This window comes from Symphalangus syndactylus, chromosome 12, assembly GCF_028878055.3.
Source record: "Symphalangus syndactylus isolate Jambi chromosome 12, NHGRI_mSymSyn1-v2.1_pri, whole genome shotgun sequence".
Taxonomy (NCBI): domain Eukaryota; kingdom Metazoa; phylum Chordata; class Mammalia; order Primates; family Hylobatidae; genus Symphalangus; species Symphalangus syndactylus.
This window is the reverse complement of record NC_072441.2, coordinates 89,085,602-89,097,637: the sequence shown is the minus strand read 5'-3', so window position 1 is coordinate 89,097,637 and position 12,036 is coordinate 89,085,602. Positions and strand designations below refer to the sequence as shown.

The window sequence follows — 12,036 nt, the reverse complement described above, 5'->3', positions numbered from 1 at the left end:
TGTGGTGGGATCATCGGCTGGGAGTGGGGTGTCTGAGTATGCTTGGCCATCTGCTCACCTGGAGTCCAGAGCTCTCAGTCCAGCTGAGGTTGCATGTGTGGACCTTCTGCCTCCTGGGACCTCCTGGCCCAGTCAGGCTCAGTGTCTGTTGCTTTCCAGAACCCCGGCTACTACGACATCCAGGCCAAGGACCTGGGCATCTGGCACGTGCCCAATAAGACCCCCATGAAGCATTGGAGAAACCGTGCCCTGCTGAGGTACCGCACCAACACTGGCTTCCTCCAGACACTGGGACATAATCTGTTTGGCATCTACCAGGTACAAAGGGCTGCTGGCTGGGACTGGTTTTCATGGGTGTACAGAGAAGCAAGTGTTAGAGGCTGGGCAGGAGTCATTTTTTAATGGGCCTGTCTCCCATGTTCTTCTAACCTAGATTTGCTGATGGCTTCTGTTTCTTCTCTTAGGAATTCTAAGCCAGGCAAGAGAAAAGACCTATTGGAGAGGACAGCTGGGGCAGGAAGAGTGTGGATGGGTCAGGGAGAAGGAGAGAGAGAGAGAATGAAGTGGTCTAGGCTGCCTCAGAAGCACAGCTCCCCCCTAACTGGCAGCAGTGTCATGGAAAGATTCTTATTTTGACTGGTTTTGAAGTAATCTCAGTTACTGAGAAAGCACTGTTTCCCCTCTATGAATGGCAGCATCCCAGGAGATGCTAGTAATGGCAAAGCTATTGTCTTTACTCCATGACTTTTTCTATGTTCTTTGTAGAAATATCCAGTGAAATATGGAGGAGGAAAGTGTTGGACTGACAACGGCCCGGCGATCCCTGTGGTCTATGATTTTGGCAATGCCCAGAAAACAGCATCTTATTACTCACCCTATGGCCAGAGTGAGTCTTTAATGATCCTCTGAACTCTTAGTAGGAAAGGGAATACATTCAACTATGCTAGGTAACAGTTATGCATCCGACTGAAGCCTGGTTCTCTTCTGTAATGTTCCCTGTATTGCCTCACTTGATTTGCATGGCTGCCTTTGAGATCTGAACTATTATTAACCTCATTTTAGGAAACTGAAGCACTGAGAGTTTAGAAACTAATGGAGATCACAAGGCATATGTGGAAGAATCAGCAATTGGGGTGAGGAAATTTGGCTCCAGACTTTTTTTTTTGAGATGGAGTTTTACTTTTGTTGCCCAGGCTGGAGTGCAATGGTGCAGTCTCAGCTCACTGCAACCTGTGCCTTCCAGGTTCAAATGATTATCCTGTCTCAGCCTACAAAGTAGCTGGGATTACAGGTGCCCACCACCATGTCCAGCTGATTTTTGTATTTTTAGCAGAGATGTGATTTCACCGTGTTGGCCAGGCTGATCTCCAACTCCTGACCTCAGGCGATCCGCCCCCTTCAGCTCCCAAAGTGTTGGGATTACAGGTGTGAGCCACCGTGCCCGGCCGGGCTCCAGACTCCAGACTCTTCACTCCTAACAACCCACTCTTAGCCCTGCAGGAGCTTGTTAGGACCAGGCCAGGTCTATGTGCACAGAACAACCAAAAAAATGGCGAGACTTTTTTTTCTATTGTGAGTTTATTTGTGTGAAGCCAAAGTTGGTAGCATAGTATGCTTCACAGAGGCTGAGCATACATTATAGAACTCAAAGCTGTTATTATTTACATTTGGGAGTTGAGATTTTAAAATAAAGGAGAAAAGAAAAATGTAAACAGGAACAGAGTGAATACATCTGTTAATTTCTGCAACTCAGCCCTTGGAGATGTTCAGTGGTGATCTTCCTGCAGAGTTGAATTTCTCTTCACAAGCCTCTGGCAGATGAGGAGCCCTCTCTGAGGACCAGCTCTTGGTCGCTGGGGTTGGGAAAAGGTCCCTCTTGGCCAAGTTTGAGGCAAGGATGCACCAGCCGTTGGCCACAGGGGTGATGGGCTCCACCAGTACAGCTGGAGTATTGGGCCATAGCCTGAGCTTTGGCATTGAGAGCCTCTGGGCTGGCTTAACGAAAGCGATTTCTAGCATCTTCCTTCAATGCTGTTTTCTGCCTCTTGTTTTCAGAGGAATTCACTGCAGGATTTGTTCAGTTCAGGGTATTTAATAACGAGAGAGCAGCCAACGCCTTGTGTGCTGGAATGAGGGTCACCGGATGTAACACTGAGCACGTGAGTCTCTGTGGGGACCACAAGGATGTGTGAGTAAGGTCGAGTTTGTCAGTGTGTGTTGGTATGTGTGTGTGTGTGTTGAGTGTGGTATGACTGGGGTGTGTGTGTATGTGTGTGGGAGTGTGACCTTCTCTTGCTCATTGCTGGGCTTCAGGGGCCAGGGCTGTGGGACCTTTCGTCCAGGTATACACATCCTGTCCCTTTGAAGACCAAAATCAAGGGGTGAGGCTTCAAAAGAACCATTACTGGGTGCTCAGCCTTTGTGAGAAAACACTCAGTCGCTTGGAGCTGGGGTGAGACTTGTGTGCTGAAACACTCTGTAGAAGTCTTTAGAGCTGAGATTCCTTGAGAAACACAAGTGTTGTTTTCCTTCATCTGAGGTTTATATTTCAGAGAAAACCTGGGCCTCCCCAACCCTAGCCATGGTTTGCCTAGATACACACTGCACTGGGGAGTTGCTGGGACAGTCCTGGACATCATCTCCTAGAAACTTCACTCAGGCCATCCCTTGTGTGGTTGAAATGTTAAGTCTCAAGAATCCTGAATGGTGGGATTGATAAATTCCAAAGATTTTAAATGGAATACCAGTTGTATTAGTCCATTCTCTCACTGCTATAAAGAAATATTGGCCAGGCACGGTGGCTCACATCTGTAATCCCAGTATTTCGGGAGGCAAGGCAGTTGGATCTCTTGAGTTCAGGAGTTTGAGACCAGCCTGGGAAACATTGCGAAACTTGTCTCTACAAAAAATACAAAAATTAGCCGAGTGTGGTGGCGCATGCTTGTGGTCTCAGCTACTTGGGAGGCTGAGGTGGGAGGATCTGCTTAAGCCTGAGGTGGAGGTTGCAGTGAGCCAAGGTCACACACCACTGCACTCCAACCTGGGTGACAGAGTGAGACCCTGTCTCAAAAAAAAAAAAAAAAAAAAGAAAAAGAAAAATCTGAGACTGGGTAATTTATAAAGAAACGAAGTTTAATTGGCTCATGGTTCTGCAGGCTATACCATAAGTATAGCGGCTTCAGCTTCTGGGAAAGCCTCAGGAAGCTGCCAATCATGGCAGAAGGCCAAAAAGGAGTGAGGTGTCTCCCATGGCAGGAGCAGGAGCAAAGGCAGGGGAGGTGTTACACACTTTTTTTTTTTTGAGACAGAGTTTTGCTCTTGTTGCCCAGGCTGAAGTACAGTGGCACAATCTAGGCTCGCTGCAACCTCTGCCTCCCAGGTTTAAGCGATTCTTCTGCCTCAGCCTCCCAAGTAGCTGGGTTTACAGGCATGAGCCACCACACTGGGCTAATTTTGTAGTTTTAGTAGATATGGGGTTTCTCCATTTTGGTCAGGCTGGTCTTGAACTCCTGACCTCAAGTGATCTGCCTGCCTCAGCCTCCCATAGTGCTAGGATTACAGGCATGAACCTCCATGCCCGGATGGTGCTACATACTTTTAAATGTCCAGATCTCATGAGAAGTCACTCACTATCACGAGGACGGCATCAAGGGGCTGGTGCTAAAATAATTCATGTGAAACCACCCCCATGATCCAATCACCTCCCACAAGGCCCCACCCCCAACACTGGGGATTGCAATTCGACATGAGATTTTGTGGCGACCCAGGTCCAAACCATATCACCAGTTGAATACAGTGGATGGGCAGGGAAGTCTAGAATAACAATGGTTCTCATTTGGGTGAGTGAGTGTCATTTATGAAGTCAGAGTGTCTGGATGATGAATAGGTTCTGGGTCAATGAGGGATATAATTAACTCTATCTTGGTCATTTGGAGCTTGAGATTCCTGTGTAGAGATCCAAGATGGACTTTGAGGTCTTCAGCATAAGAAGCATCTCACCAGGAGATGGAGATTTTGGGGCCATCAGTGAATTTTTGGTAATTGAGGCCACAGCGGTCATGCAGTTTATAAGGGAGAGGGAGATAGGTCCTCCACTACGGAGCAACGCTTAGAGGATTTATGAAAGAAGAGAACAGGGAGGGGCTCTGAGCATGAATATTCAGAAAAGTTGAAAGAAAGTCAAGACAATAATGTCTTGTCTAAAGGAAGAGATTTTTTTTTTATTTTGAGACAGGGTCTTACTCTGTTGCCCAGGCTGCAGTGCAATGGCGTAATCTAAGCTCACTGCAACCTCCACCTTCCAGGTTCAAGCAATTCTCCTGCCTCAGCCTCCTGAATAGTGGGACTACAGCTACCTGCCACCACACCTGGCTAATTTTCGTATTTTTTGTAGAGATGGGGTTTCACCATGTTGGCCAGGCTGGTCTCGAACTCCTGGCCTCAAATGATCCACCCTCTTCAGCCTCCCAAACTGCTGGGATTACAGGTGTGAGGCAAGGAAGAGAGGTTTTTATGGGAAGGATAGATCAACACTGTCAATGGAGAGTCTGATGAGGACCAAATAAATCACTAGATTTGGCTGTTAAGATGACATTGGTCTCACTGGCAGATCTCTCATTATTGCCTCTTCCTGTCTTTGTTTCCCAGCACTGCATTGGTGGAGGAGGATACTTTCCAGAGTCTAGTCCCTCACAGTGTGGAGATTTTTCTGGTTTTGATTGGGATGGATATGGAACTCATGTTGGTTCCAGCAGCAGCCGTAAGATAACTGAGGCAGCTGTGCTTCTATTCTATCGTTGAGAGCTTTGTGAGAGGGAACCCAGACCTCTCCTCCCAACCATGAGATCCCAAGGATGGAGAACAACTTACCCAGTAGCTAGAATGTTAATGGCAGAAGAGAAAATAATAAATCATATTGACTCAAGGCTTGGTGTTTCTGTGAATTCCTTTCCTGTATGGGTGAAGTACTATAGGAAATTTCAAAAGCATATGTATTGCTCTGGCTGATTGTACTTCAACTGCGTGTGTGCTTGGACTGTTAGGACTCAGGAATCCTGATAGAGAAACATGCCATCTCTACTTCCCTTTCAGATAGGCCTTAAAATAGCCAGAGGCATACAGGGCAAGGGGAAAGGAAGCATTTTATCCTAACCCTTCCTAACTCACCCACATGGACTGATCAATTTGTATCCTCAACCTGAACACTTGAAAGGAGAAAAGAGTCCATTTTCCTGGGGTTGCCCCAAAGAAGAAGGAGATATACCCAATATCTATATCTAGTATGTTCTAACCTTAGTGACTAGGCATTCTCCTTAAGGAAGAATGGGCTGGCATGTTATGATGATGGTGACTCTCCTTGTGCGGTGGCTTAACCATTCCTGGGCTCCCATCTGCAGGTGCTCGTTCAGAAGGAGCCATGTGGCCAAATCATCCCCAGTGGGTTATTGGTACAGATAGGATGGGGATGGCATCAGTTCTTATCCATGACTAAATATTAGGCATAATATTGTGTTTCCTCTACAATGCAAATTGGATTATGACAAGCCCTTCCAATGCTTCCCCACTCTAAGTGTCAATTACTTCTCACAGGCTAGAAAATGAAGTTTAAAGTTCTCAGGCCTTAGAGGAATTAGAAGAGGAGGGGGAGGCCGGGCGTGGTGGCTCACGCTTGTAATCCCAGCGCTTTGGGAGGCCGAGGCGGGTGGATCACAAGGTCAGGAGATCAAGACCATGGTGAAACCCCGTCTCTACTAAAAACACAAAAAATTAGCCGGGCGTGGTGGTGGGCACCTGTAGTCCCAGCTACTCGGAGATGCTGAGGCAGGAGAATGGCGTGAACCCGGGAGGCAGAGCTTGCAGTGAGCCGAGATTGTGCCACTGCACTCCAGCCTGGGCCACAGAGTGAGACTCCGTCTCAAAAAAAAAATAAAAAAATAAAAAAATAAAAAAAAAAGAAGAGGAAGGGGAAGAAGGTAAAGAGGAAGGGGAAGAAGAAGGGAAAGAGGAAGGGGAAGAAGTTTGCTTAGAAAATGTTTGAGAGGGGCGGGGTGCAGTGACTCACGCCTGTAATCCCAGTACTTTAGGAGGCAGATCAGGAGGTCAGGAGACCAAGACCATCCTGGCCAACATGGTGAAACCCCGTCTCTACTAAAAATACAAAAATTAGCTGGGCATGGGGGCATGTGCCTGTAATCCCAGCCACTCGGGAGGCTGAGGCAGGAGAATTGCTTGAACCTGGGAGGCGAAGGTTGCAGTGAGCTGAGATTGCACCACTGCACTCCAGCCTGAGTGACAGTAAGACTCCGTCTCAAAAAAAAAAAAATTGTTTAGGAGGGTTTTCTTTGTTGTTTAAACTAGATCTATTTAGACCTGGGTTAGCAATTGTTAGTATTCTCTCTAGAGCCTTTCTTTCTTTAGTTCTTTCTACCTTTTTAATAACTTGTTTTCTGTCATCTGTTCTTTCCTGCCTTCTCTCTTACCCCTTGTCCCCATTCTCTGTCCTGAAACACAGATGTCTCTGTCCCTCTTCACTCTCAGATGCCCTTCTTCCAACTAGAGGAGACAAATCTGAGTATGTTTTTATCTCTGGTTGGAGGTCCCCTGTATGTGACTCACCTTTTGTGTGCCAGACACTGTTGGCTGGGAGTGCACAGACGGTGGTGGGAGAGAGAGGTGAACAGTTTTTCTCTTTTATATATTCCTTTATGAATTAATTCCAACAATATTCATTGAGTGTGTACTAGTTCCTGGGCTAAGTGCTGGGGATACGGTGATAGAGAAGCGATAGAGAAGACAGACGAACCCAATTCTAAAGCTGCAGGTTGTGGAGCCCAGGGGCCCTTCAGGTGCAAGGTGATAAAGTCTCCCATGAGACCTTCCTGGGGAGCTGTGGAAACACAGGAGAGCGATCCCCAATCCAGAAAGGAATGGTAGGGAAGACCTCTCAGAGAAGGTGGCTTTCCCTTAATTCTCCCTGCCACCTTGGCATGACCACAGAGATCTCTGAGCTGGGAAAGTTTTCACCCGTCATTGTTTTCATTGTGCTCCACATCCAGAGAGTGAGGTTGTTAAAGGCCTAAATGAATCTGACCCTTGAAAAAATTTTCATCATCAGAATCTCAGTTTCCTTTTCTGTAAATTACAGATAAGAGTAGTAAAGTCCTCACATGTGGTTTTCATAAATATTAAATGAAATAACGTACAGCCTTTAAAGGAGTGCCTGGCTTATAGTTACTGCTTGATATATATTAATTATTGTTATTATTTTTTGAGACAGGGTCTTGTTTTGTTGCCCAGGCTGGAGTGCAGTAGTGCGAGCTCAGCTCACTGCAACCTCTGCCTCCCAGGTTCAAGTGATTCCTGTGCCTCAGCTTTCTGAATAGCTGGGATTACAGGCATATGCCACCATACCTGGCTCGTTTTTGTATATTTAGTAGAGACTGGGTTTTGCCATGTTGGCCAGGTCGGTCTCGAGCTCCTGGCCTCAGGTGATCCACCCACCTCAGCCTCCCAAAGTGGTGGGATTGCAGGCGTGAACTACCATGCCCGGCCTATGAACAATTTTACACCAACAAATTATATAACCTGGATAAAATGGACAAATTCTTAGGAACATAAAACCTATCAAGACTAAATCATGAAGAAATAGAAAATCTGAATAAATGTATACCTAATAAGGTGATTGAATCAGTAATAAAAAATCTCTTGATAAAGAAAGGCTCTGGACCTGATGGTTCACTGGTGAATTCTACCAGTGAAGAAACATTTAAATAAGAACTAACATCAATTCTTCTCAAACTTTTCCAAAAAACTGAGGAGAAGGCCAAACTCCCTAATTCTGTGAGTCCAGCTTTACCCTAATAACAGCCAGGTGAAGGCACTACAAGAAAAGAAAACCACAGATCAGTATCCCTTGTGAACATTGATGCAAAAACCTTTGACAAAATACTAGCAAACCAAATATATATATATATATATATATATATATATATATGTATATATATGCATATCACTATTTTTTTTTTTGTATTTTTAGTAGAGACAGGGTTTCACCATGTTGGCCAGTCTGGTCTTGAACTCCTGAGCTCAAGCAATCTGCCTGCCTTGGTCTCCCAAAGTGGTGGATTAAAGGCATGAGCCATCACGCTCAGCACCCCCCCACATATTAAAATAATTTTACACCATGACCAAGTGGGATTTATTTCTGAAAAGCAAGGATGTTTCAATATATGAGACTTGATCAATGTAACACATCACATTAACAGAATAAAGGAAAATAGCTATATGATCATCTCATTGGATGCAGAAAAAGCATTTGACAGAACTCAGCACTCTCTTGTGATAAAACACTCAACAAACTAGGAAGAGAAGAAAACAACTACAATGCATTAAAATAAAAGACATATATGAAAAACCCACAGCAAACATCATACTTAATGGTGAAAGCTTTTCTTTTATGTCAGGAACAGGGCAAAAATGCCCACTTTGGCTACTTCTATTCAACATAGTACTGGAAGTTCTAGCCAGAGGAATAAGTCAAGAAAAACAAATAAAAGTCATCTGAATTGAAAAGAATAAGTAAAATTATCTCTGTTAATGGATGATATGATTTTATATGTAAAAAAACCCTAAAGATTCCACAAAATATTGTTAGAACTAATAAATAAATTCACCAATGTACCAAAATACAGAGTCAACAAACAAAATCATTTGCATTTCTATACAGCAACAATGAACAATATGAAAAGTAAAATTAAAAATTCCAGTTACAATAGCACCAAAAAGAATATCACACTTCGGAATTAACTTAGTCAAGGAGGTGAAAGACTCCTTGCAAAACATTTCTGAAAGACATTAAACGAGACTTAAATAAATGGAAAGACATCTCATGTTTATGGATTGAAAGACTTAATATTGTTAAGTTGTCAATACTACCCAAAGTGATTTATAGATTCAATGCAATATCTATCAAAATCCCAATGATATTTATTTGCAGAAATAGAAAAACCCATTTTAAGATTCATATGGAATCTCAAGAGACTCCAAATAGCCAAAACCACCATGAAAAAGAACTAAGCTTGAAGACTGACATATCCAGATTTCAAGACTTGCTACAAAGTTACAGTATTCAAAGCAGTGTGCTACTGGCGTAAGATCAGGCATACAAACTAATACAATAGAATAGACCAGAAAGAAACCCTAGCGTATATGGCCAAATGATTTTTGACAAGGTTGCCAAGACCATTCAATGGGGAAAGGGCAGTGTTTTCAACAAATGATACTGAGAAGACTGAATATCCACATGTAAAAGAATAAAAGTTGAGGCTGGGCATGGTGGCTCACGCCTGTAATCCCAGCAGTTTGGGAGGCCAAGGCGGGTGGATTATGACATCAGGAGTTTGAGACCAGCCTGAACAACATGGTGAAACCATGTCTCTACTAAAAACACAAAAATTAGCCAGGTATGGTGGCGCATGCCTGTAATCCCAGCTACTCGGGAGGCTGAGGCAGGAGAATCACTTGAACCCAGGAGGCAGAGGTTGCAGAGAGCCGAGATTGCGCCACTGCACTCCAGCCTGGGTGACAGAGTGAGACTCCATCTCACACACACACACACAAAAATTAACTCCAAATAGACCCATAACTTAAATGTAAGACCTAAACTATGAAACTCTTAGATCAAAATAGGACAGAAGCATCACAGCACTGGATTTGGCAATAATTTCTTGACTATGACAACAAAGCATAGGCAACAAAAGAAAAAAATGAACAAATTGTGCTTTATGAAAATTTAAAAATGTTGTGCACCTAAAGACACTATCAGCAAAGTAAAAATGCACAGAATGGGAGAAAGTATTTTCAAATCATATATCTTATAAAGAATTAATATCCAGACTATGTGGATAACTCCCAAAATTCAACAACAAAATACCAAACAACCCAATTCAAAAATGGGCAAAGGACTTGAATAGACCTTTTCCAAACAAGATATACAAAGGCCTAATATGCATATGAAAAAATGCTCAGCATCCCTAATCATTAGAGAAATGCAAATCAAAATCCCAATGAGATACCACCTTACACCCATTAGGATGGCTATTATAAACAAACAAAACAAAACAAAACAGAAAATGACAAGTGTTAGTGAGGATGTGGAGAAATGGAAACTCTTATGCACTGACAGTGGGAATGTGTTTTAGTCTGTTCTCACATTGCTATGAAGAAATATCTAAAACTGGGTAATTTATAAGGAAAAGGGGTTTAATTGGCTCACGTTTCCACGGGCTTTACAGGAAGCATAGTGGCTTCTGCTCAGCTTCTGGGAGGCCTCAAAAAACTTACAATCATGGTGGAAGGCGAAGGAGCAGCAGGCACATCTTACATGGTGGGCGCAGGAGGAAGGGAGACAGGGGGGAGGTGCCACACACTTTAAAACAACCAGATCTTGTGAGAACTCCATCATGAGAACAGCACCAAAGGGAGAAATTCATCCCCATGATCCAATCACCTCCCACCAGACCCCACATCCAACACTGGGGATTACAAACGGACATGAGATTTGGGCAGGGACACAGATCCAAACCATATCAGAGTGTAAAATGGTATAGCATCTATGGAAAACAGTATTAGGTTCCTCAAAAGATTAAACAGGCCGGGCATGGTGCTTCACGTATATGATCCCAGCACTTTGGGAGGCTGAGGTGGGCGGATCACCTGAAGTTGGGAGTTTGAGACCAGCTTGGCCACCATAGTGAAACCCTGTCTCTGCTAAAAATACGAAAATTAGCTGGGTGTGGTGGTGCATGCCTGTAATTCCAGCTACTCGGGAGGCTGAGGAAGGAGAATCACTTGAACCCAGGAAGTGGAAGTTGCAGTGAGCTGAGATTGTGCCATTGCACTCCAGCCTAGGGGACAGAGCGAGACTCTGTCTCAAAAAAAAAAAAAAAAAAAAAAAAGATTAAACATAGAATTACCATATGATTCAGCAATTCCACTTCTGGGTGTATACCCAAAATAATTGAAAGCAGGGCCTTGAAGAGATATTTGTTCACCCATGTTCATAGCAGCATTATTCATAATAGCTAAAATGCGGAAGCAACCTAAGTGCCCATTGACAGACGAAGCAAAAAGTAGTATATATATATACATATATATACAAATATATGTATACATATCTATATCTATATATATATAGATATAGACAGGGATATTATTCAACCTTAAGAAGGAATAAAATTCTGACTGAAGCTACAACATGGATGAATCTTGAGAGCATTATGCTAAGTGAAATAAGCCAGTCAGAAAAAGACAAATATTGTGTGATTTCACTTTATGAGTACCTATAGTCAAATTTATAGAGATAGAAAAATGGAATGATTGTTTCCTGGGTCTGTGGGGAAATGAGGTTGATGGAGAGAAAGATTTTTATAGTGTGCGTGTGTCTGTGTGTGTGTGTGTGTGTGTGTATTTTTTTTCTTTTTTTGAGACAGAATCTCACTCTGTTGCCCAGGCTGGAGTGCAGTGGCATGAGCACAGCTCACTGAAGCATTGACCTCCCTGGCTCAAGAGATCCTCCTACCTCAGCCTCTCAAGTAGCTGAGACCACAGGCATGCCACCATAGCTGGCTAATTAATTTTATTTTTTTTGTAGAGTTGTGGTCTCACTACATTGCCCAGGCTTGTCTCAAACTCCTGGACTCAAGCAATCCACCTGATTCAGCCTCCCAAAGTGCTGGGATTACAGGGGTGAGCCTCCACACCCAGCCACGTGTATGTATTTGTGTGTGTCTTTATTGAAGATCATTTATCAATGAAAGCTTTCTTTACCATTTACCTGTTGAAGACACGGAGTCAGTTAGTTCTTTCATTGCTGCTTGCAAAACAGACCATCTGATTTTCCTTTGGGCCTCTCTTTTATAATATATTACCAAAGGCAGCTGGTACACAGTGTTACATTCTGTTTCCCTGATGTCTTCCCTTAGAGCTCAAGGGCTCTAGGTATATAACGCACTTCTTGAGTGACCAAAGGCAATGCTC

At 43.6% G+C, this 12,036-nt stretch overlaps 1 protein-coding gene across 2 annotated transcripts in view; it reads left to right on the top strand.

Moving 5' to 3' along the window:
- ITLN1 (intelectin 1) overlaps positions 1-4,924 on the top strand; it is a 44,533-nt gene extending 39,609 nt beyond the window's left edge. For both annotated transcript variants that reach the window (XM_063627111.1, XM_063627110.1), the window contains exons 5-8: positions 160-318; positions 766-886; positions 2,056-2,159; positions 4,648-4,924. In XM_063627111.1, the coding sequence (XP_063483181.1) occupies positions 160-318; positions 766-886; positions 2,056-2,159; positions 4,648-4,800 (537 nt within the window). In that variant the 3' untranslated portion in view covers positions 4,801-4,924. The remainder of the gene's footprint in view (positions 1-159; positions 319-765; positions 887-2,055; positions 2,160-4,647) is intronic.
- Positions 4,925-12,036: the final 7,112 nt, after the last annotated feature.